General features: G+C 42.3%; 1 protein-coding gene across 3 annotated transcripts in view; it reads right to left on the reverse strand.

Annotated features, from left to right (window-relative positions):
* Positions 1-7,799: 7,799 nt before the first annotated feature.
* Positions 7,800-26,478, reverse strand: part of cdc123 (cell division cycle 123 homolog (S. cerevisiae)) — a 33,265-nt gene continuing 14,586 nt past the window's right edge. For all 3 annotated transcript variants that reach the window (XM_072241831.1, XM_072241830.1, XM_072241832.1), the window contains 8 exons: positions 22,349-22,455; positions 21,337-21,385; positions 16,936-17,011; positions 16,725-16,847; positions 14,315-14,343; positions 12,208-12,324; positions 10,836-10,973; positions 7,800-8,140 (listed from right to left, as the gene is read on the reverse strand). In XM_072241831.1, coding sequence (XP_072097932.1) covers positions 8,099-8,140; positions 10,836-10,973; positions 12,208-12,324; positions 14,315-14,343; positions 16,725-16,847; positions 16,936-17,011; positions 21,337-21,385; positions 22,349-22,455 — 681 coding nt within the window. In that variant the 3' untranslated portion in view covers positions 7,800-8,098. The remainder of the gene's footprint in view (positions 8,141-10,835; positions 10,974-12,207; positions 12,325-14,314; positions 14,344-16,724; positions 16,848-16,935; positions 17,012-21,336; positions 21,386-22,348; positions 22,456-26,478) is intronic.

Here is a 26,478-nt window from a genome sequence, read left to right on the forward strand (position 1 = left end):
GACCAGAGGGCACAGCCTCAGACTAGAGGGGATGTCCATTTAGAATGAAGATGAGGATGAATTTCCAGCTGGAATTTACAAGAATGAGCTGGGATCTCATTGAAGTCTATTGAATATTAAAAGGTCTAGATAGAGTGGATGTGAAGAGGGTGTTTCCTTTGGTGGGTGAATATAGGGCCAGAAGGCACAGCCTCAGAACAGTGGATATCCCTTTAGAAGAGCAATGTGAAGGAATTTCTTTAGCCAGAGGGTAGTAAATCTGTGGAATTCATTGTCACAATAGCTGTGGAGGTCAGGACATTGGGTGTTGATTGGTTCTTGATTAGTCAGGGTTTGAAAGGTTATGAGGAGAAGGTAGGAGAATGGGGGCTGAGAGGGAAATGGATCAGCCATGATGAAATGCCGGAGCAGACTCAATGGGCTGAATGGCCTAATTCTGCTCCTATGTCTAATGATCTTATGGTTTAAAACAAAACAACAGCAAAACAAGCTCCTTTCCCACTCACAGGGAATTCTGCAGATGCTGGAAATTCAAGCAACACACATCAAAGTTGCTGGTGAATGCAGCAGGCCAGGCAGCATCTCTCAGAAGAGGTACAGTCGACGTTTCGGGCCGAGACCCTTCGTCAGGACTAACTGAAGGAGGAGCTAGTAAGAGATCTGAAAGTGGGAGTGGGAGGAGGAGATCTGAAATGATAGGAGAAGACAGGAGGGGGAGGGATGGAGCCAAGAGCTGGACAGGTGATTGACAAAAGGGATATGAGAGGATCATGGGACAGGAGGCCCAGGAAGAAGGAAAAGGGGGAGCGGGGGAACCCAGAGAATGGGCAAGGGGTATAGTCAGAGGGACAGAGGGAGAAAAAGGAGAGAGAGAGAGAAAGAATGTGTGTATATAAATAAATAACGGATGGGATACGAGGGGGAGGTGGGGCATTAGTGGAAGTTTGTTTCAGTTAGTCCTGACGAAGGGTCTCGGCCCGAAACGTCGACTGTACCTCTTCCTAGAGATGCTGCCTGGCCTGCTGCATTCACCAGCAACTTTGATGTGTGTTCCTTTCCCACTCTCCCACCCACGCACCTATGTATACACGCAGAAAGGCCTCCACCCCCAAGTCAGGCTGCTCCGGGTCTCTGAGCACCAGTATTCGGCTCTGGACTCTCAGAATTGCAGACGTCAGGCCTCTGACCTTTTGTCTCTGGATCAGACTTGCAGACTTACAACGTGCAGACAAGCCGACCCAGGGCTTTGATCTTTGGAACTTGGTGATCCCTGGACTTCAACCACCGAACCACTGACCTCTGGATATTGCCCCTGGGGTGCCCTGGTGCCTCCAGCGTTCATGGGAACATACAGGTAGAGAGACAGTGCAGGATCGAGGGTTGTACATTTTCCAATCCTATTCCTAAATCATGAGCCAGAGATTCCCCAAGTTAAGTGGAACATTGCATTTCATCAAGCAGACCTTCCAGCAGATCTGAGTTTCCTTACCTCTTTCAAAGCTCGAAGTAGGAATACCAAAGTATTAAGAAGGAATGCAAAAGTAAGCTAGCCAATAGTATTAAAGGTTCTTCAGATACATAAAGTGTTAAAGAGAGGCAAGAGTGGATATTGGACTGCTGGAAAATGATGCCAGAGAATGGGGGACAAAAAAACTGGCAGACAAACTTAATACACCCAATTGGCGAGTTGAATAAGTATTTTGCATCAATCTTCACTCTGGAAGACACTAGCAGTATGATGGAAATTCCAGATGTCAGGGGGCATGAAGTGTGTGAAGTTACCATTACTAGGGAGAAGGCTGTTGGGAAACTGAAAGGTTTGAAGGTAGATAAGTCACCTGGACCATATGGTTATACACTCCTGAGTTCTGAAAGAAGTGGCTGAAGAGATCATGGAGGCATTAGTAATGATCTTTCAAGAATCACTCCATTCTGGAATGGTTCTGGAAGACTGGAAAATTGCAAATGTCACTCCACTCTTCAAGAAGGGAGAGAGGCAGAAGAAAGGAAACTATAGGCCAGTTAGTCTGACCTCAGTGGTTGGGAAGACGTTGGAGTCAATTATAAAGGTCGAGGTCTCAGGGTACTTGGAGGCACATGATAAAATAAGCTGTAGTCAGCATAGCTTCCTCAAGGGAAAGTCTTGCCAGACAAATCTGTTGGAATTCTTTGAAGAAATAACGGGCAGGATAGACAAAGGAGAAACGGTTGATGTTATGTACTTGGATTTTCAGAAGGTCTTTGAAGAGGTGCCACACAAAGCTGCTTAACATGGTATTACAGGAATAATTCTAGCATGGATAAAACAGTGGCCGGTTGGCAGGAGGCAAAGAATGGGAATAAAAGGAGCCTGTTCTGGTTGGCTGCCATGACTAGTGGTGTTTACAGCGGCCTGTGCTGGGACCAATTCTTCTAATGTTATATATCAATGACTTGGATGATGTAATTGATGGCTTTGTTGCAAATCTTGCAGATGATATGAAGATAGATGGATGAGGTAGGTAGTTTTGAGGAAATAGACACCCTACAGAAAAACTTAGGGTTGTGCTGGTCGGTTCAAGAACAGAATGATTGAAAGGAAGTAGCTGGTTTTGAACCTGGTGGTGTGGGACTTCTGGCTTCTGTACCTTCTGCCCAGTGGGCGCTTAAGTACACCCAATGACTTGGCCTCCACAGCCATGTGTGGCAATGACTTCATCACTGGTTGAAGAAATCCCAGCTCATCTCTGCTTTAAAGGGCCCTCAGATTCTAGACTCTCCCACTGACAGAAACATCCTCCCCTCACCCATTCTATCCCAGCCTTTCAGTATTCAGGTTTTAATGAGTTCAACAAAAAGTATAAAATAACTTCAATAAAAAGTCCAGCTCTTTGAGTAATGGATTAATAAACTACTGGGTACAAACTTTAACACATGAACAACTGCATTAATGCGAATTTTACTGCACCATTTAGATACTGCTACCATTAATGTGTTCATTGCTTTGCCTCTGCCCTGCCACAATCTTTAAAATTTGCATTTACTACCATCCCTTCTAAATGGACATATAAAATATAGCCTTGCTTAATTTTCCATCACGGCAAGATGACAAACAGGAGTTACATTGAAACTTGAGCTCCCCCAAGTGGATGTTTTATTCTGTACACAATGAGAGTCTTCAACACAGGAGATTCTGCAGATGCCGGAAATCCAGAGTAACACAAACACAAAAGGCTGGAGGAATTCCACACATCAGGCAACAGCTACAGAAAGGAATACAATGTCGACGTTTCAGGCTGAGACCCTCCTGTAGGACCTTTCATGAGTCCTGGTGAACGCTCTTGACTCAAAACATTGACTGTTTATGTCTTCTCACAGTGAGAGTCATTGTTGGTTTACTATTTTTCCCCCCTGTTACATAGAAAGTAGAAAGATATCAATGCAACACACAAAATGCTGGAGGAACGCTGTGGGTATGGCAGGGTCAATGGAGAGAGCTGAACTGTAAATGTTTCAGGTGAAAACCCTTCAGAGTCCTTGGAATTGGTTTGTTTTTGTCACTTGTAATGAAGTACAGTGAGAGGTATGTCTTGTATGCTAGCATTCATACATGTCAGATCATTACAGTAGACCAGGTAAAACAATATAATTAGGAGTAAAACAGCTACAGTGAAAAGTGAGATGTTGTAAACAATAAATTGCAAGAGCATAATGAGCTACGTCCTGAGGTTGACAGTCTTATACTAGGGAACCATTATAACAGAAGCTGTCATTGAGCCTGCGGTTACGTGATTTCAGGCTTTTGTACCTTCTGCATGATGGAAGAGGCAAAGAGAGAATATCTAGGATGGGTGGCTTATGTTGGCTGCTTTACTGAGGCATATGTGGCACCTTGTTAAAGGCCTTGTGAAAATCGAAATAGACAACATCCACTGCGTCCCCTTTATCTATCCTACTTGTAATCTCCTCAAAGAATTCTAAAAGGTTCATCAGGCAGGATTTTCCCTGAAGGAAACCACGCTGATTTTGTACTATCTTGTCCTATGTCACCAAGTACTCCATCACCTCATCCTTCGCAATTGACTCTAACATCTTCCCAACCAACCACTGAGGTCAGGCTAACTGGTCTATAATTTCCTTTCTGCTGCCTTCCTCCTTTCTAAAAGAGTGGAGTGACATTTGCAATTTTCCAGTCCTCTGGCACCTTGCCAGAGTCCAGTGATTTTTGAAAAATCATTTCTAATGCCACCACAATCTCTAACGCTACCTCTTTCATAACCCTACGGGGCAGTTCATCTGGTCCCAGTGACTTGTGTACCTTTAGGTTTTTTAGCTTTTTGAGCACCTTCTGTCTTGTAATAGTACCTGCACCCACCTCTCTTCCTTCACACACTACCAAAATCAGGCACACTGCTAGTGTCTTCCACAGTGAAGGCTGATGCAAAACACTCACTTAGTTCATCAGCCATTTCTTTGTCTCCCATTATTATCTCTCCTGCCTCATTTTCTAGAAGTCCTATGTCCACTCTCATTTCTCTTTTATTTTTAACATACTTGAAAAAAAATGTATTACCCACTTTGACATTATTTGCTAGCTTGCTTTCATATCTCATCTTTTCCCTTCTAATGATTGCTTTAGTTGCCTCTGTAGGTTTTTAAAAACTTCCCAATCCTCTTATCTTCCCACTAATTTTTGCTTTGTTGTATGCCCTTTCTTTTGATTTTACAATAGCTTTGACTTCTCTTGTCAGCCACAGTTGTACTATTTTACCATTTGGGTATTTGTTCATTTTTGGAATATTTATGTCCTGCATCTTCCTCATTTTCCCCAGAAACGCACGCCATTGCTGCTCTGCTGACACCCGTCAACAGCTCCTTCTAGTTTACTTTGGCCAACCCTTCCCTCATACCACTGTAATTTGCCTTACTCCTCCGAAATACTGCTACATCAGACTTTACTTTCTCCCTATCAAATTTCAATATCTACAAATAAGATTTTGATAAACTATTACCTGCAATGCCAACTTAAGCTAATAACTGCAAATGATTGATATAACTTTTTATCTGGTGTAAAAGATTCTATTGTACTGACCCTCACAGTTTAGCTGTTCCATGATTTTAGTATCCTCAATGTTCTTTTGAAATCTTAGCATGTCATTATTAATCAGCTATTACCGTCTGGTTTGGTGTAACATTCTCTCACAGGATACAAAAACTACAGCAAACTGTCAGGTCAGCAGGAAAGGTCATTAGTTACAGACTACCATCACTGCCCAGAAACAGAATCAGAATTAATATCGCAGGCATAAGTTGTTAAATTTGCTGCAGGACTTCTATGTGTCCAGGACAAAGAAGTGGGCAGAAAAATCACTGCAGAGACTACACAACCAGCAAACTGCCTTTCCCTAAAGCCACCTTCTGGAAACTGTTATAAGGCTATTAAAGCAAAAAAAAAACCCACACACCACCTTAAAAGTTTCATTTAATTTGATCAACCATTCTAGTCAATCTCAGAGTTGTACATGGTGACATACATCTTCTTGGATAATAAAACTTACTTTGAACTTTTTAGTTAACCCCACCCCACTATATTACCCAGTCACTTCACTGTAAAAACTTTAGACCGCTTTTTATAATGCTGTTTACAATGCAAATACATGCTGGTATTTATATATTTATGCACATTTTATTCCATATCCTTTCTTTAACCTCTAACTTTATACTTAATATAATTCTTTGTAATTGTTGAGTATCACATCAACACACTACAGCAATACCTAATACATGTAAACATACAGAGGAGTGGAACCAATGTGCTGCTGTAGCCCATCCATTTCCAGGTTCAGAGATGCTTGTCTGCACACCTGTGTTGCAATGTGTGGTTACTGGAGTTACTGTTGGCTTCCTGGCAGCTTGAATCAGTCTGGTCGTTCTCCTCTGACCCCTCTCATTAATAAGGTGTTTTTGTCCACAGAACTGCCGTTCGCTGGATGGATGTCTTATGTTTATCGCACCATTCTCTGTAAACTCCAGCGACTGTTGTGTGTGAAAGTCCCAGGAGATCAGCAGTTTCTGAAACACTCAAACCAACCCATCTGACACCAATCATTCCATGGTCAAAGTCACTGAGATCACATTTCTTCCCCATTCTGATGTTTGATCTGAACAATAACAGAAGCTCTTGACCGTGTCTGCATGCTTTTGTGCACTGAGTTGCTGCCACATGATTGGTTGATTAGATATCTGCATTAACAAGGTGTACCGGTGTATTTAATAAAGTGGACACCAAGTGTTTTAAGTTACCGTACAAATGCCAGGGTTTTTTCCCAAAATACTAATGGTCTTGGCAGTTAAAAATAGTCACATCCACCACATTTTTTTTTAATAGTCAGAGAGCACTACATTAACAGGTTCTTCAGCCCATCTAGTCCTTGCTGACATATTATTCTATCTAGTCCCATCAACCCACACCCAGATCACAGCTCTCCCTACCCTTCCCATCCCATCCACGTACTTATCCAACCTTCTCTTAAAATGTTAAAAGCAAACCCACATCCACCACTTCCACTGGCAGCTCGTTCCACCCTCAGAATGAAGTTCTCTCTCGTGTTTCATCTCCTTAGATGTTTCACTTTTCACCCCTAATCCATGATGTCTGGTTCCAGTCTCGCCCAACCTCAGTGGAAAAAGCCTGCTTGCATTTTCCTTATGGTTCCTTAGGGTTGTTATAGCTGTGGGTGGTAAAGGGGACAAGCTCCCACCGTCTATTATATGCTCTCAATGGCATGGGCCTCAAATCACCTCCGACAACCAAGTCCAGCTCCTGGCCTTCTCTTGTGGTTTAGCTACTAGGTCCAGCAGAACCATTTCTACTGACAGGAGCAGGGGCAAAGGCGGGTTACTGATGCCTTAAAACCAGTCACTTCAGGCAGATGAGGCTCATCGGTCATGGTTGGCAGCTTATCTGGAAGGAAAACTCTGACTGCAAACCTTCGCTGCCTTACAGCTATACCCACTCATGGGGAAGGCTTTGGGAGTAAACCCTGAGGGAAAAATCCAGAGCTGAAGTCCATAAGGCAGTCCAACATTGAGTCCAATGCTGACTGGCAACTCCCGCGACACTGCTGGTGCTAAACTATATCAATCTCTGCTGTTCCTTTGGGTTCATCAGATGCGTGGAGAGTGGGAGCGGGAGCTTCCTCTCCATATTGTACCGCCCAGGCTTGAGTATCTAGACAGCTAGGACGCAATATCCAAGGTCAACCCTGACTGATGGAGGTCTCACTCACATTCACCCTATCCACATCCCCCCATTTTGTACATCTTCTCTGCTTATCATACCTTACCTGCTTTCATAAGAGGCACAGCATGGAAAATTTTCATTTTCAGTTCCCACTTTCACAAATAATAGTTACTCTTTGTAACATCTATGCAAAAATGTGATACGCTACAACTTGTTGAACTGCTTTTTGAAATACAGCAAACAGGATAAAACTAGTCACAGAAAGTCTCTGAGTAAGAAACTGTATGGTAGTGGTTAGCTTAGCACTTTACAATGCCAGTGACCCAGGCTCCACTCCTCCCGCTGTCTGTAAAGGGTTTGTATGTTCTCCCTATGAGTTTCCTTCGGGTGCTTCGGTTACCTCCCACATTCTGAAGTCACACAGGTTCGTACGTTAATTGGTCACGCAGTCTCATTGAGCCTGAAGGGCCTGTTAGCAAGCTGCATCTCAAAAAAAAAAGGAAATAATGACCTGTTACAGGCCAGATCTGTCTCCCAAGTGCACCGTTTTATAACAATGAACAAAGGTACAACTGAATTCACTTCCAATCTATAAAAATTTAATTTTACAGAAGTTTATCATACCCATAGACACACTAGACCTTTACAACATGGTTATCTTTGAGAAATATTTCACATGCTGCTTGATTTGTAAACTTTATACAGTGCTACATCAGACTTATTTGAGAAATGAAGCAATATTTTCAAACTTAATCTATATAAAGCTTTGTAAGTGAGTGTCGAGGAACTCACATGGATATCTACTCAGAGTTAATTCGGGCCTTTCATTTGTTTTACAATTATCCCAGAAAGAACTGACTATAAACAGGGAAACTGCTATCCATCATCGTCAGAGCTGTCTGGTGCTTGATTTCTTGTCTGGAGAGAAAAAAAGTAACAGAATCAGCTATTTTCATTTTGTTCTTAAGACCATAAGATAGAGAAGCAGAATTAGACCATTCAGCCCATCAACTTTGCTCCGCCATTCCACTTGGCTGTTTTATTACCCTTCTCAACCCCATTCTCCTGCTTTCGCCCCTAACTTTGATACCCGGACTACTCAAGAACCTATCAACCTCCACGTTAAATATATCCAATGATTTGGTCTCCTCAGCCATCTGTGGCAATTAATTCCACAGATTCACCACCCTCTCGCTCAAGAAATCCCCCATCTGTTCTAAATGAACGTCCCTCTATTCTGAAGCTGTGCCCCCTGGTCCTAGACCCGCCTACTATAAGAAATATCCTCTTCACATCCACTCTATCTAGGCCTTTTAATATTTGACAGGTTTCAAACTCCAGTGAGTACAGATACAAAGCCAACAAACACTTCTCATAATTATCCCTTTTCATTACTGGAATTATTCTCATGAACTCCTCTGGACCCTTTCCAACAAGCAGCACATCTTTTCTTAGATAAGGGGCCCAAAACTGTTTACAATACTACAAATGTGGTCTGACCATTACCTTATAAAGCCTCAGTGTTACATTCTTGCTCTTATATTCTCCTCTCGAAACGTATGCTAACATTGCATTCGTCTTCCTTCCCACTGATTCAACCTCCAAGTTAACCTTTAGGGAATCCTGCACAAGGACTCAAGTCCCATTACCTCTGATTTTTGAATTTTCTCCGTTTCGAAAGCAGTCTATGTCTTCATTCTTTCTACCAAAGTGAATGACCATACACTTCCCCACACTATATTCTATTTGCCATTTCTTTGCCCATTCTACAAGTCTGTACAAGTCCTTCTGTAGATTCCCTGCTTCCTCAACACTACCCGCACTTCCACCTATCTTCATATTGTCTGCAAACTCGACCCTTTCCAGTACTGTACTCCCTGCTTTTCACATGAGATAGGCTAACATGAAATCCGATTTCTCAATGACTGATCTCAATGACTTCATGCTATCTTAAAAGTTTCTTCCCATAGGCAGTTAATCTGATTAACCATTCTAGTTCGCCCCCCTGTATCTACTACATCAGTCACTATGCTGGTAGCATCTCCATGACCCAAGATGGCACCAAGATTGATCGGTTCTTTATGAGTGAAGGTGTCAAAGGATACAGTGAGAAGGCAGAAGAATGGGGTTGAGAGGGAAAATAAAGTGTTGTGCAAAAGTCTTAAACACATATATATAGCTAAGGTGACCATGAGTTTTGCACAGTATTGTATGTCAATGTGGAGTGAGAGCAAGTTTGTAAATCAGGCAGAAGCAAAAGATGTTGGGAATGTCAAGTCTGGAGCACCACAGGAGGGGTGTGGGACAAGTAGCAGCAAGAGGGTGCTGGGGCACAGGGACACCAGGCAAGGACATTTGATGCCAAACAATTGGTTTTTGATCATTATAGAAATGCTCTCTGGTGCTTTCCCCTCCCTCCCCTTTCCCTTTCCCCAACCATGATTTCCTTCCTTTAACCCCTTCCCACTCTCAGTCCACAATAGAGACCCAGTTCAGAATCAGATTTATCATTTACACGTCATGAATTTTTTTTTGTGTGGCAGCAATACAGTGAAATAGATAAATTACAGTACTGAGCAAAAGTCTTAGGCACCTTAGCATGCATGCACATATATATATATATATACACACACAAAATTGAGATTATTGTACAGTATTGTAAATCGGTCCTGATTGAATGGTAGAGCAGACTCAATGGGTCGATTGGTCCAATTCTGCTCCTAAGTCTGTCTTAAGTGAGTAGACTTCTATCGGGAACAAGATTATTCAGGAACACATTTAAGGACGATGTGTGAGGCAATTTTATTTAACTGCAGAGTGGTAAGATGCTGGTATGTGATGCCAGGGGCAGCAGTGTTTCAGATGCTGTCAGACAGACAGGTGAGTAGGCAGGGAATGGAGGCATATGGATCATGCACAGGCAGAAAGGAATCTCGTTTAACTTGGCATCATGTTCCGCGTGGGCATTGTGAGCCAAAGGGCCGGCTCATGGGTTGTACTGTTTTATGTAGCACAGTATGGCCACTGAGCCCAAGATGTTGTGCAGACCTTTTAACCCACTTCACAATCAATTTAAGCTTTCCCTCCCAAATAGCACTCCATTTTTCTATCATCCATGTGCCTATCTAAGAGTTTCTTAAATGCCCCTTGTGCAAGAGTTCCCAACCTTTTTTATCAATAAGTTTTACCATTAACAAGGGGCCTGTGGAGCCCAGGTTGGGAACCCCTGTCCTAATGTATCTGCCCCTGGCAAGGGCATCCACACACCCATCACTGTTTAAAACATAAACTCACCTCTGACATCCCCTCCATACTTTCCTCCAATCATCTTAAAATTATACCTCTTGGTGTTAGTGCATCCAGAAGTTTTACTAAACTAATGAACTCTCAGGTCAAATGATACTTGGGGCTTAATTGCAAACTCACACCCTTTGATTAAAAACATTGAACAGTGAACCAACAAATAATTTTTCATGATCCATTCACTCCACATGAGGAGAATCTAATTGCTTACAGAAATAAAACCGTATCTTGGTCCTGAGGATTTATTTGAACCCTTACAGCTTTAAGTTCTGTTTAAACAAAACCGATAACAGTTCTAAATTTGCCTTACCAGTTTAAGAAAATCAATTAGTTTATGAGCATCTTCGCCTCTTGACAAGTCCACAAAGTCCTTGGGCAACCGATAACTTAAATAGGGGCTGGGTTGCACAGTCATTTCACTCGTTATGTAACGGAAGACTGGAGCATCCTAAGGAATTGAAATCAGGAAGAACACAGATCATCAAATGCTGTAGGTCAGTGCCCTAATCATCCAAGACCCTTCCCAAAATTTAAAAGGGATACGCAGGTCCTTCAGCATTGTCAATGACCCCTCCCATCTACCCAACAATCTCTTTGAACCCTTACCATCAGGCAGGAGGTACTGTAGCATTCGGACAAGAACTGTTAGGATGGGAAACACCCAGGAAGAACTCCATGCCACTACGCAAGTCTCACCACGTATGAAGCACCAGTAGCACTATACAGTTTACTTTTTAAACTTGTGTTGTAAATGTACCTTCTTATTTATTATTCTATTAGTGGTAATATTATTTTATGTGTTATGTGTGTGTTATATGTACTGTGTTGTGCACCTTGATCCTTGTGCAGCTAAAGTTTGGTTAAAGGCCTAATGCAATATTTACGTTAAACATTGCCAGAAGTGCCCAGATCCAGATAAATGAATGAAAAATAATTGGTCACTAGGTATGATGCTTCTCACCCAAAAGGGACAAAGTTTTACCAAAGTAACACACACAAAATATTGGAAGAACTCAGCAGATCAGGTATCATCCATGGAGAAGAATAAAGAATTCTTCAAGTATGAAAAATTCTGAAAGTATGAATTCTGAAAGTATGTTTCATACCGAGACCCCTCATCAGGTTCTGGCTGAGGGATTGATTGCAGGATGCCTTACTTTGATATAACCGACACATTACATAAATTAGATGAGATTTATATGTCACGAGTACATTGAAACACAGTGAAGTGCATCACTGGCGTCAGCAACCAACAGTCTGAGGATGTGCTGGTGGCAGCCCGCAAGTGTCGCCATGCTTCAGGTAGCATGCTCACAATGTTCAGCAGAGCGATACACAACCAGCATAGAGACAGACAAAATAATGGTAAAACAAAACTGTTTCTTCCCCAACACCCCCTCTTCCCCATTTGGGAATCACTGGCCCTCACCCTCAGGACTACCTAATGCCAGTACTGAAGCTAAAACTGAAACAGACTCACTTTTAACTGCAAATCGCTCTGCTTTGATGAATATAAGCATTTAAAAAACAACAAAGTACACAGAAAATACAAAGGCGAGGGATTAGTTATGTGTGAAATTTAAGATTTATGGGCAAAGCTGTAACAGAGGACAGTCTCACAACAAATATACCACAAATCAAGAATCTATAATGTAAATAAACAGTCAGTAAATTGCTTTTACCAGTTCAGCAAGGGCTCCCTCACTGATGATGTGTCCAGAAGTCAGCTCATCCCAGGTGAAAAGCAAGGAATTTGTCACCTCTCCAAATGGGTTAAAATCGATGATCCACACCTTGCCCTAAGAAACAAATCACAGGAGTGGTTTAACGATATTAATGTGAGTAAGGTAATCCTTCTAACAAAAACTTGAGATCTGTAACCAAAAGATCTATACGACTCAAATTAACAATATCACACAGATGGTGGTTGAGCTGTCAGAGGAAATGGGTGAGGCAGGTACGAGAGGTGATTGATAAGTTCGTGGCCTAAGGTAGAAGGAGTCAATTTTAGAAAACCTAGCACATTTATTTTTCCTACATTTACACACTTAGTCCAGCGGTCGTGGAGCATATGGATCCCTTCTTTGTAGAAGTCGGCGTCTTGGACCTCCAGAAGTGCTCCACAGCAGGGGTGATTGATAAGTTTGTGGCCTAAGGTAGAAGGAGATGAGTTATACAGCTCTTGTTACATGCATGTGCCATTCAACTCTTTGAGTAAAAATGCAGAAAGTTTGAAGTTAATAACTCATCTCCTTCTACCTTAGGCCACGAACTTATCAATCACCCCTGCTGTGGACCACTTCTACAAAGAAGGGACCAGTATGCTCCACGACCGCTGGACTAAGTGTGTACATGTAGGAAGGGATTATGTTGAAAAATAAATGTGCTAGGTTTTCTAAAATTGACTCCTTCTACCTTAGGCCACGAACTTATCAATCACCCCTTGTACATTAACTTTAAAAAAGACATTTGGATAGGTACGTGGATAGGAAAGGTTTGATGGATATGGGTCAAATGCAGACAAATATCCGTAAATCCTAAACTTCACACGTAACTAATCCCTCTCCTATATTGCCCTGCACAATGTTGTTTGTTTAAATTCTTATATTCATCAAAGCAGAGAGATTTGTAGTTAAAAGTGAGACTTTTTCCCACTTTAACTTCTGGTACAAGCATGAGGTAGTCCAATTTAAATAAGTGGGTTGTATCAAACTAAAGCATCCTGCAGATAACCCCTCAGCTAGGGATAGGTATCTTGGTTTGCATGGACAAGATGCTCCAAACAGCCTACCCTCTGACTCTAATTTCAGAGACTATAGCCTTATTTTAGTTCAAGCTGGTTAATTGATAAAGAAAACAAATTCATGGAGGAACAGTAAAGGGAAGAGGTCCAATCAATTGCCCAAATATAGGTCCAGCACACAGATGATTCAGCTTGTCATCAAACACTAACAAATTTCTACAGATGTTCTGTTGAAAGAATCCTGGTTGGTTGCATCCTGGTCTGGTACATCATGGGGCGTGGTAGTTAGCACAATATTTTACAACATCAGTGAGCTGGGTTCAATTCCCACCACTGCCTGCAAGGAGTTTATACACTATTCCCATGACCGCATGAGTTTCCTCCGGGTGCTCCGCTCTCCTCCCACAGTCCAAAGATGTACCGATTGGTAGGTTAATTGGTCATTGTAAATTGTCCCATGATTAGGCGAGGATTAAATCAGGGGATTGCTGGGGGTGGGGTGCAGCTCGAAGGGTTGAAAGGGCCTATTCCGTGGTGCATCTCAATAAATAAATAACAATTTGAAAGTGCAGGAACATCAGAAGCTGCAGAAAGTAGTAGACTCAGCCCAATACATCACAGGCACATCCTCCCCAATATCAGTAGGATCGACAGGAGGCACCGCCACAAGAAGACATCTATCAAAGATCCCCACAACAAATTTGATCTGAGCTACCATCAGGCAGGACGTACAGAAGAATGAAGTGGGGTAAGTCAAGAGTTGCACGGGAGAGATCTTTCACCCTTCTCCAAGACTGCCCATTTTTCTTCAGCTGAAGTCCTCTACCCCATCAGAGTTTCTCCCAGTCCTTGCCGCTCATTCTCCCTCTACTCAACCTCCAAGTTTCCAAAGCAATTTAGAGAAAGCCTGAATTTGCTCATCATTTCTTGGCAAGATCTGGTAAAGGGACTTCAATAAAAGTGTAAAAATATAGATAGATGTGGACATGTTATCTTAAGCAATGGAAAACCACTGTCTTGTTTCCATTTCAGTTAAGGTTACATACCCGACTGTCTCTGTATACATCAAACACAACTGCAAACAAAAAATAACAAGGGATGAGAATTCCGAAATATCTTTTGTACATGCTAACAATGAATACGTAAAACAATTATTTTCATAGTTTAATCTATAATTAATCTATAAATATGTTATAATGAAAGTATTTAATAACAAACCGGCATTTGCTACTGCAACGTACAACAATCAAGGAAGCCATGATAAATGTAATCACAATGCCAGGATGTTCTAAGAATTTTTAGACCATAAATTTTATTGCAAAGCAGGTTAGAGTAATCACAACAGCTTAAAATGTCTCATTCTATTCTGAGTGCACTACCATGCACTGCCTGACTCTTCCTCAAGTGAGCCGCAAAGCTTTAAACCACATGCAGAACATTCTAGATCATGTCAAATTTTGAACTACTTTTTAAATGTTTTCTTAATGTAGCATATATTTATATATTCTTTACTGGATTTACTGCACTGCTGCCAGAAAACCCTAAATGTAATGACATATGCCAATATGCCAGTGATAGTAAACCTGATTCTGATATATTTAGAGGCAATACGGTTTGTCAAATTACTTTGATAAGCTATTCATTAGAACATTAATATCTAATTACAAATTATTCTTCTACAGCTTCCAACTTGCTGGTAAATGTGCCAAAGTTTCAGATAAATAATAGATTTCAGTTGATATAATCACAACACAAAACACTGAGATCTTTGCTCTATTCCAACACTATCATTACCAAAGTACATTGAAGATGTATTATAAAGGAACTTGGATTTGACTCATTACTTATGCAACGAACAAGCACTGAAGGAACTCAGCAGGTTAGCTAGCAAGTGTGGAGAGAAATGGGGAGTGACCGTCTCGGGTCAAGACCCTTCATCTTTGTTCTATGCATATCTAGTCACTCACAGGAAAGATATCAAGAGGTATAGAGAAAAAAATTACAAGGATGTTGCTGGTACTTGAGGAACTAAGTTATTCAGAAAGGTTGAATAGGTTTGGACTTTATTACCTGGAGTGCAGGAGAATGACAGAAGATTTGACAGGTATACAAAACGATGAGGAGTATAGAAAGCATAAACACAAGCAGATTTTCTTTCCCCCACTGAGATTGGGTGAGTCTAGAACGAGAGGTCATGGGTTAATTACTTTTATTATCTGGAGCTACAACACAGAACAGGTCCTCCTGACCCTTCGAGCCGCATTGTCTGCAACCACCCACTTAACTCTAGCCAAATTACGGGGCAATTTACAATGACCAATTAACCTACTAGCTGGTATGTCTTTCGACTGTCGGAGGAAACTGATGCCTTCGTGGGGAGCACGTACAAAGTCCTTACTGGTGACGTCCGAATTGCAACTCTGTACTCTTGAGCTGTAATAGCATCACGCTGAATGCCATGGTACTGTGGCGTTAAGAGTGGAAAGTGAAGTTAAGGGAAAACTTCTTCACTCAGAGGGTGGTGCGAGTGCGGAACGAGCTGCCAATGAATGCAGTAGATGCGGGTTCGATTGCAACATTTAAGAGAACTTTGGTTAAGTACATAGATGGCAAGGATGTGGAGTGCTATGGTCCAGGTACAGTTTAATGGGACTAAGCAGAATAACAGATCAGTACAGACAAGATGTACCGAAGGGCCTGTTTCTGTGTTGTAGTGCTCTATAACCAACTTGAGCCCAGATATTGAGCGTCCATTTCCCTCCACAGATGCTGCCTGACTCACTGAGTTCCTTGAGCAGCTTGTTCTTTGTTCCAGATTCCAGCATCTACAGTCTTGTGTGCCTCCACTACCTCCACTTTGACTTAACAAATCTGGTTTGTATGTGACAAAACCTCAGTGTTTTTGCGACATCAATGCCTGGGGCTGTCACCGATATCAGATTTTACTTATTTAGACATACAGAGCAGAACAAGGCCTTCCGGACTAATGAGCTGCACCACCCAGCAACCCACCTATTTAACCCTAGCCCAATCACAGGACAATTTACAATCACCAATTAACTTACTGACCGGTAGGTGTTTGGACTGTGGGAGGAAACCAGAGCATCCAGAGGAAACCCACGTGTACATGGAAAGAACGTCCAAGCTTACTTGCAGAGGATGCTGGAATTGAACACTGAACCCCGACACCTTGAGCTGAAATAACATTGCGCTAACTACTAAGCTACCGTGGTGCCCGAGACCTCTCAGAAACTATCCTCCATTAGAATCATTTTCTGAACATGTAATAAAACAGAACCTTGAAGAATAAATGGTAACTTAAAAAATAATGTAATGTTATTGATAGCAACTGCAGACTAAGCAGTTCAAAACCTGCTGAGGACAACAGGTGCCAATAGAGTGCCCTACATTATAACTTGGTAATTATTTTTAGAGGGTTATATAGAATATACTTACAGTCTTCATCTGGGAACTTGTATTGTACTTTAGCTTTAAAGAAATCAATAATAGAACTAAGAATATTGGCTTCTTGACTGCAGACATGGTTGTAATATTGTGTGTGATCTCTCTGTGTAATCCCTGCAAAAAACAATGGCCATAAGACTTAAGTCATTCAGCAATTGGAAATTTTTGCTTTAAATGTTCAAAATAAACTTCAGAGTAGTACCTATTAATTTGTTTTCCTTTACAAAACACCGGAACTCTCCTCCAGGAATTAACTCGCACCATTTCCTAAGAACAAGCTGAAGAGAAAGTTTGATTTTAGTGAACGTGGTAATATAGCGGTTAGCACGACTGCGTTACATCCCTGGGCACTCTAGAGTTCAGAGTTCAATTCCGGCACTATTCTGTAAGGGGTCTCTGATTGTTCTCCCCGTGAAATGCATGGGTTTTTTCCAAGTGCTCTGGTTTCCTCCTAGTCCAAAGACATACCAGGTAGGTTAACTGGTCATTGTAAATTGTCCCATGATTAGGTTAAGGTTAATGGGGGCTGCTGGATGGCACGGGTTGAAGGGCAGGAAGGGCCTACCCTGGGCTGTTGTGCTAAATAAGTAAAATACGATAAATGTTAATGAATGACATGTCAGGGTCAAGCCACTTAAACAAGCATGTGACAGGTAATGTCAACAAAGGTATGACAAGGAGAGTATCATGAGTATTTGAACTTGTGTACAGACCACAAGACACAAGCAGAATTGGCCATTCAACCCGTCAAGTCTGCTCTGCCATTCCATCATGGCTGATTTATTATCCCTCGCAACCCCATACCTTCAGCATGTCTTTACTAATCAAAAGGGTATCACCTCTGGTGGGGTAACATGTCGCGTCTTTTTCAAGACGGTTAGTCCACCTTTGGCCCCCACCTGGCACTCAGCTCTCACCTGTGGCTCCCCGTAGCCATTTGCATGTGACAGTGGCCACACCCCGGGCAACGGCTTCGACAAGCCGGCTAAACCAGGTGAGGGTAGCCAATGGGTCTCAAACCCTTGGTGAGATGGGGAGTTGTCTATCCCAGCATGTGAAGACAGACTCCGGCAGATTGAGCGGACGAGACCAATGGAAGGTCCAATGGTCAAGAAAGCAGTCTCTGCAAGTGTCGTGGAACGTGTAGAGCAGGACAAGACACAGACGACGTCCTGGTCATCCACTGCACCTAGTCCCATCTCCAGCTGTCTCGACTCTGTCTTGCCACTGGATCCAGATGGGAATTGGGAAGAGAAAGTGAGGTTGAGGCTGCGCAACTCTCCCTCGCTTAAATCCAAATCACGCGCTAGTCTCCACACCATCATAATGGTGTTGAGGTCCTTATCGATATTGACGATGGATGAACACACACTAATCAGTATCAGCCTCCATGTTAAGTATACCTAATGATTTGACTCCACAGCAGTCTGTGGCAATGTCAGATTCATCACCCTCTGGCTAAAGAAATTCCCCCTCATCTCTGTGCCAAAGAGATGTTCCACTATTCTGACGCTGTGCACTGTGCTCCTCGACTCCCCCACTATAGGAAACATCCTCTCCATTTTTACCCTATCTAGGGTTTTCAATGTTTGATAGGTTTCAAAGAGATCTCCTCCAACACCCCGCCCCACCACCATTCTTCCAACCTTCAGTAAATACAGGCCCAGAGCCATTAAACGCTCCTCTTCCGTTAACCATTTCATTTCTGGGATTATTGTCATGAGCCTGCTCTGGAGCCTATCCAACGCCAGCACATCCTCTCTTACCTATCGGGCTAAAACTGCTCGCAATACTCCAAATGCAATCTGACTAATGTCTTATGAAGCCTCAGCATTACATCTTTACTTTAATATTCTAGTTCTCTAGTCTAGACACACAACGATGCATTGAGAAAACTTGATAACCAATTAATTGCATCCTTCAACTCAAAAAGCCAAGTTGTTTTTAGACTGATTTTAAGAAAGCCAAGAGGCCCATTTCCAATTAGAACCTCCATCAATGAGTCAAGCAAATTTTGTTACATCCCACTTAGATCTGACAGCTTGCATAAATTATTCTGTCCTGGGGGATTTTAAGAATCACTTAATCGAAGTCTTAAGCTGCATGTAAAGTTGCATTTTCTCGTATATAATTGACTGGTGGCTTTCTTGACTATAAAAGGAGTAGGAAAGATTATACAGCCATGGTGCAGTGGAATCTATTGAGAATGGAAACAGTCAAATGGTGGAAAGCATCAGCAGTGTTACAGATATATTCCAGTGCTGCATTGTAGTGTAATGCTTTATAATGCCAGCGATCAGAAGACCTGGGTTCAACTCCCATTGCTGTGAGGAGTTTGCTTGCTCTCCCCATGACTGCGTAGGTTTCCTCTGGGTACTCTGTTTGCCTCCCACATTCCGAAAGATATGCAGGTTATGGTCAGTAAATTGTATGCATGCTATGCTGGCGCTGGAAGTATGGTGACATTTGCAAGTTGCCCCCAGCACATGCTCAGACTGTGTCGGTTACTAATCAAAATGACATGGGAGAAACCAAGAACAGGTACATTGAACATTTGGAAGAGCATCACACTCAGTCTGCCCAGATGACCATGAACTTACCATTGGCTGCCAGTTTGTCTCCATTCTACTCTGACCTATCATTCTTTGTGCTCTCTTGTACTGTATACAAGCTTAAGGAACAGCGCATCTCCACATGGGCATGCTGCAGCCTTTGGGTCTCAATGCCAGATCGGGTCCACATCAGTCATCCATCTGTGCTGTTGGCTCAGCTTTTTATTTTTGTACCTTCTTCTCTGGAAGTGAAGGACATGCCCATCTTGACCTGCCGGGCATGTTCTTCAGCTCTGGATTTCACATCTACACTTCTTTCTATGTCACACACTCTCTAAATGCTCCCATTCACTCACTGAGCAGATAGCCTTGTTTACAGTTTATCCTCATGATCATCTCACATTAACCCTATTGGGGATCTCTTCTCCTCCCACCCCCTGTTCCAGTTTATTTATTTTATTTTTATTTAAAGATACTGCACAGTGATAGGCCAATCGGCCCAACAAGTCTGCATCATGCAATTACACCCATGTGGCCAATTAAACCCTACATCTTCAAGATGAAGTAGGGAACTGGAGCACACGGGGGAAACCCACGCAGTCATAGACGACATAGAAATTACAGCAAAGTTGAACTGGTTGCTGCTGCTGTTACAGTTTTAAGCTAACCACTACACAACCATGCTGAATATTCCCTACTGTATTTTATGTGGTGTCCAGCACAAGCCTCACTAATTTGATTTAATGCAAAATGACATTTCATTGTTATGTCTCATGTGCCAAAAAAGTTGGTCTATCTTCTAATATTTAGATTTCCAGCATCAGCAGTATTTGTTTCACCCTTCTGCATTAATTCCTTTTCTTCCAACCATAGTCTCATCCACTCCATCCAGATTCCAGCACTCACCTACAAAGTGGGGACAATTTACAATGGGCGAATAATCTATCCACCCACATGTCAGGACAGTGGAGCACCCAGAGGAAACACACACAGCTACAGGATTTTGTCAGTGATGAATAACTGGTACTAGCATAAATATAAAAGACCACAAAACTTCTGAGAGGGCTTTTGAATTGGAACATTCTGCAATAAAGAGCACTTAGATCCTAGATAGCAGCCTACCTGAATAAAACAAGTAACCATCCCTGAATCACAGTAAGGTTTATCACTGACATGTCGTGAAATTTGTGAACAGTCGACGTTTTGGACTGGGACCCTTCATCAGGACTGTCAGTGATGGATGAACGAATGGTGCTGATGAAGGGTCTCAGACTGAAACGTTGACTGTTTACTTTTTTCCATAGACACTGCTTGGCCTTCTAAGTTCCTCCAGCATTGTGTGTGTGTGTGTTGCTTGGATTTCCATCATCTGCAGATTTTCTTGTGGTTTATGTTATGAAATTTGCTGTTTTATGGCAGCAGTACAGTGGAAGACAAAAAAACTACTTTAAATTACAAACAGATAAAAACTATGCAACACACACACACACACACACACACACACACACACACACACACACACACTCACTCAATGGCTACTTTATTAGGTACACTTTTCCAGTGCTGGATAGGAAACCACCCCCCGCCCACCCACCTTCTTTGCCCCCAGAACAGACTGAATCCTTCATGACATGGTTTCAACAAGCTGCTAGAAACATGGCTGCAAATTTCCCACCACATCTCAAAGGTGCCCTATTGGATTGAAATCTGGTGACCATGGAGGCATTTGGAGTACACTAAACTCATTGTCATGTTATTGGAAGCAGCCTGAGTTGATTGTGTGCTTTGTGACATGGTGTGTTATCCTGCTGAAAGAAGCCATTAGAAGATGGGTAGACTGTGGCCATGAAGGCATGCACACAGTCAGCGACAATACTCAGGCAGGCTGTGGCATTTAAACGATGCTCAATTGGTATTAAAAGGTCAAAAGTGTGCCACACCATTACACCACTATCACCACCAACTTGAACCACCGACACAATGTGGTGCATTACAGCTCAGATCCAGAGAACTAGCAAATATAATAGAACCGAAACCAAAGTCTGCCTTACCTGTGTGTCAATTTTGGGATCTGGTGAATCATCAGTACAGTGAAGAAATCTGGGTGAATAAAAAAAACAAACATTAAACAGGATTAATAACTAGTTAGTTCATCAGAACGATCACAGTGATAGGGTGTTTTTTTTATTTTTAGAACCTGTCTAACAAGGTTTACAAAGGAAATGGAGAAGACTGTTATCTTCAATCTCCCATATTGTTATGTACGATGTCTGAACTATCGGTAATTCCGATAATAACATGCACTGAATTTTGTTCAAAGTGGGCATGGTCCAAATAGAACTGAATTGAGAGGGTATTTCTTTGAAAGAGTGGCAGGTATTTTGTCCTCCAAATCAGTCTTCTTGTGCAACTTTCAATCAACTCTGTAAAGCAAAACAAAATATCCCAAATGAAACGATTTAAAACCAGTCAAGTGCTTTCCTGAATAACAGTGTGTGGTAGAAATAACAGCAAGGTGTAAACAAAACACAATGCTGGAGGAGTTCAGCAGGTCAGGCAGCGTCTATGGAGAGGAAAAATAGTCAACGTTTCAGGCCAAGACCCTTCATCACCAAACATTTTGTGCATGTTACTCTAAATTTTTCCACATCTACAGAATCTCATGTTTAAGCTGTAAGCAGCATTGATCACTGCTGATCACTCAGGGAAAATACATAGTATATTCCCTCTAACCTTACAACTGGACAGATTTGCAATGCAGTTAAATGAAAACATTGATTTAGGATGCACAAGCTGCTCAAAATGGCAGAAGACCAAAGGGCACTTTGAGGTGGGGACTGTGTTGTCACCTTGTCAATGTTATCGTACCGCTGTGACGATCTTGCATGCTAATAGGCCGTTACTACACATGGCTCAAACCTACATACAAAAGCCCACTGCTTCAAGAAGTCAACACTTTCAGGAAAAGAAACAATGGGAAGAAAATGGCTGGACAAGATATTCAACTAAATCAATAAAACCAAACTTTTTGAAGGTAGAAACATCGAAGACGCTAGTACGTACGGTTGAGTCAGGTCATGCATAACAAAGTCAGAGCTTTTCAAGAGCAGGAAGATGTCACTCAGGTTTCTGCACTTGAGAGAGCCGTTCATTGCAATCCACTGGGCATCCTAAAAATGGGAGAAAAGACAAAGAGATTGTGGGCTTGGTCATTTGGTCAAACAGAGCATACTGACATTAGTGAGCATTTCACATTCCCTCCCCTCAACTGTTGTATTTAGCTGGACAAGCACTTGGCTGATTTTCATTAAAAGGTAAGCAAAATATAATTTCATGAATTTTGAACTTCAAATCTTATATCCTGCAAACTGGGTATGTGGGAGCAGTGAATAATAATCGTACACAGGGCAGAAGAAATAAAAGTAGAAAATGAAGAGTGTATCTGGAGATTTTTTTGGCTCATAGGGATGGTTTTAGGGACAGAGAAAGGAGATAGGGATCCGTTTAGGGTTTAGGAACAGGGATGTGGCGGGGGGTTGGAATTAGAGGACAGGCCAGAGTCTAAGCCTCTGTTCTGCATTCAAAGATCAGTGAGGAGTTTACTCTTGGATTAAATCCCATCGAATACTTCACTATAAATAAGTAATCGAGTTTTTGTAATCAGATGGTAAATACAATAGGGAACTTGTACAGGCAATAGTCCGATTCCTAGCCTACATGCACCACAGTAGCATAGTGGTTAGCACAGTGCAATTACAGCCTGGGGTGTCCCAGAGTTCAGAGTTCAATTCCAGCGCCATTCCGTAGAGAGTCTCTGTATGTCCTCCCTGTGGAATGCCTGAGTTTTCTCTGGGTCTTCTGGTTTACTCCCACAGTCCAAAGACACATAGGATAGATTAATTGCTCATTGTAAATTGTCCCGTGATTAGGTTAGGGTTAATCGGGTTTGTTGGCGGTTGCTGGGGCAGCGTGGCTCGAACCGCTGGAAGGTCTGACTCTGTGCTGTATCACTAAGTAAATAAAAATAAATAAAACACCGGATGTAGGAGTTCAGCCTCTCACACGAACTCTGCTCTCTAAAAAGTCAAGGCTGTGTTTTACCCAACTATATTTCAAATTCCTTTACCCTCACATACAGTTGCAAGAGACAGTTTGCGAACCGTTTGCAATTACCTGGTTTTCAGCATTACTCATAAAATATGGTCTGATCTTCATCTAAGTTGCAATAACAGAAAAACACAATCTGCCTAAACTAATAACACACAAACAGTTATACTTTTCATGTCTTTATTGAACATGCTGTTTAATCATTTACAGTCCAAGCTGGAAAAAGTATGTGAACCCTTGCATTTAATAACTGGTTAGCAGGAATAACCTCGACCAAACATTTCCTGTAGCTGCTGATCAAACTTGCTCAATGGCGAGGAAGAACTTTAGACCATTCCTTCATACAAAACTGTTTCAGTTCATCAATATTTGAGATTTCTTGCATGAACAGCCCTCTTTAGGTCATGCTACTGCATCTCAATTGGGTTAAGGTCTGGACTCTGACTTGCTCATTCCAAAACACGAATTTGCTTCTTTTTAAACCATTCTATTGTCGATTTACTCTTGTGTTTCAGATCATTGTCTTGATGCATCATCCAACTTCTATTAAGCTTAAGGTGATGGACCACTACCCTGACATTCTCCTGTGAATGTCTTGACGCAATTTTGAATTCATTGTTCCCTCAAGCTGTCCAGGCCCTGAGACAGCAAAGCAGCCCCAAACCATGATGCTCCATCCACCATGCTTCACAGTTGGGATGAAGTTTTGTTGCTGTGCAGCAGTGCCCCTTTTCCTCCAAACTTAACAGCGTGCATTTCAGCCAAAAAGTTTAACTTTTGTCTCATCTGTCCACAGAACATTGTCCCAGAAGCGTTGTGGAAGGTGGTCATTTGTAAACTTGAGATGTGCAGCAATGTCTTTTTTGGAGAGCAAACTTTCTTCAGTGGTGTCCTTCCATGAACACCATTCTTGTTCAGTGTTTTTCTTTTAGTGGACACATGAACTGAGACTTTAACAAGTTCTAGAGATTTCTGCAGGTCTTTTGCTGTTACCCTTGGGTTCTTTTTCACTTCTTTCAGCGTTCATTGATTGGGACACCTGACGCTAAGTAGCTTTTGTGGAAGGCATTACCACAGAGGTTCACATACTTTTTTGAACCTAGACTGTGTTTGTTTAAATGGTGTACTCAGAATTGACGAGATGTAGTTCAATTGTTTGTGTGTTACTAGTTTACGTAGATTGTATTTGTCTATTATTGTGACTTAGATGAAGATCAGACCACATTTTATGAGGAATTAATGCAGAAAACCAGGTAATTGCAAAGGGTTCACAAACTTTTCCTTTCTACTATAGCAAAAAAACTGTCATTTGAATTTGAATTTATTTATTTAAATCTTACATCCGTCCCAGAATGTGAAGGAGTAAAAATCTTTGTATTATGACTCAGTCGCAATGTACAGACGTGTGAATTTAAAAGTCTAATGGCTTGTCGAAAGAAGCTGTCCTGTAGCCTGTTGGTCCTGGCTTTAATGCTGCGGTACTGTTTGCCAGATGGAAGCAGCTGAAACAGCTTATGGTTGGGGTGGCTGGTGTCCCTGATTATCTTCCAGCCTTCTTTACACACCTGCTGCTGTAAGTGGCCTCAGTGGAAGGAAGTTCATATCCACACCACTCTCTGCAGTGCCCAGTGATCAAGGTTTGGCGCAGTTCCCATACTAGGCAATGATACAGCCAGTCAGGCTGCTCTCAATGGTGCCCTGTAGAAGGCCTTGAGGGTTTGGGGCTCATGCTGAACTTCTTTGGTCACCTGAAGTGGAAGAGATGCTCTTCTGCTTTTCTTGCCACACAACCTGTGTGTACAGTCCAGGTGAGATCTTCAGTAATGTGTATACTGAGGAACTTGAAACTACTCACCCTCTCAACTGCAGTCCCATTGATGTTGATCGGGGCGAACCTGTCTCCATTCCTCCTGTAATCCATGATCAGCTCTTTTGTTTTTTGGACACTTAGGGAGACGTTGTTAACTTGACACCACTGTGTCAGGATGTTAACCTCTCCTCTGCAGGCTTCTTGTCACTGCTAGAAATAAGGCTGGTCAACGTCGTGTCACCTGCAAATTTGATCAGCAGATTGGAGTTGTGAGTGACAGCACAGTAATGGATGTAAAGGGAGTGGAGGAGGAGACTCAGGACTCAATCTTGGAGGCACCTCTGTTGAGGGTCAGAGGGGCAGAAGTGAGGGAGCCCATCTCTACGACTTGTTGGCGATCCATTTGGTCAAGGTGGGGTGCAGGTCAAGGTCTCTGAACTTCCTGTCAGGTCTGGAGGGAATTATGGCGTTGAATGCTGAACTGTAGACCAGCAACAGCATTCTAGTGTATGCATCCCTTTTCCAGGTGAGCGAGGACAGCATGTAGTGCTGTGGCTATAGCGTCATTGGTAGACTAGTTCCTTCAGTAGGCAAATTGTAGGGTGTCCAGTATGGGTGGTAGCATGCTGCAGATATAGTCTTTAACCAGCCTCTCAAAGCACTTGCTTATAAATAAGGTGAGTGCAACAGGGTGCCAATCATTCAGACATGCTACCTTGGTTTTCTTAGGTACAGGGACAATGACGGACGATTTGAAACAGGAGGGCACTATGCACTGGGAGAGGGAGAAATTTAAAAAGTCCGTAAACACACCAGCCAGCTGTTCCGTACACACTTTGAGGACCCATCCTGGGATGCTGTCTGGCCCCGCTGCCTTGCGGCTGTTGGCACGTTGGAATGTTCTGCGTACCTCAGCCTCCAAGATGACCGAGGAGCAGGTCTCGTCAGCAGCTCTCCTCGAGGGTTCAGTCTTATCAACCTCGAATCAAGTGTAAAAAACATTTAGCTCAGCCGGCAGCAATGCTGGCTCTGCTGCAGTGTTTCTTCTTGAAGTTTGCGATGGTGTGCAGTCATTACTATACGTTGCATGTGTCATTGTCACAGAGCTGTGACTGGATTTTGTCCTTGTCACTGTTTTGCTACCTTGATAGCTCTACGTAAATCATCATGCATCTCGAGCTCCTGTTGGTCTCTGGAGGTGAAGGCTTTATCCCTTGCGCAGAGAGCAACACGCACTGAACTATTCACCCAAGACTTCTGGCTTGGGTAGACACAG

This window comes from Mobula birostris, chromosome 23 (assembly GCF_030028105.1).
Source record: "Mobula birostris isolate sMobBir1 chromosome 23, sMobBir1.hap1, whole genome shotgun sequence".
Taxonomy (NCBI): domain Eukaryota; kingdom Metazoa; phylum Chordata; class Chondrichthyes; order Myliobatiformes; family Myliobatidae; genus Mobula; species Mobula birostris.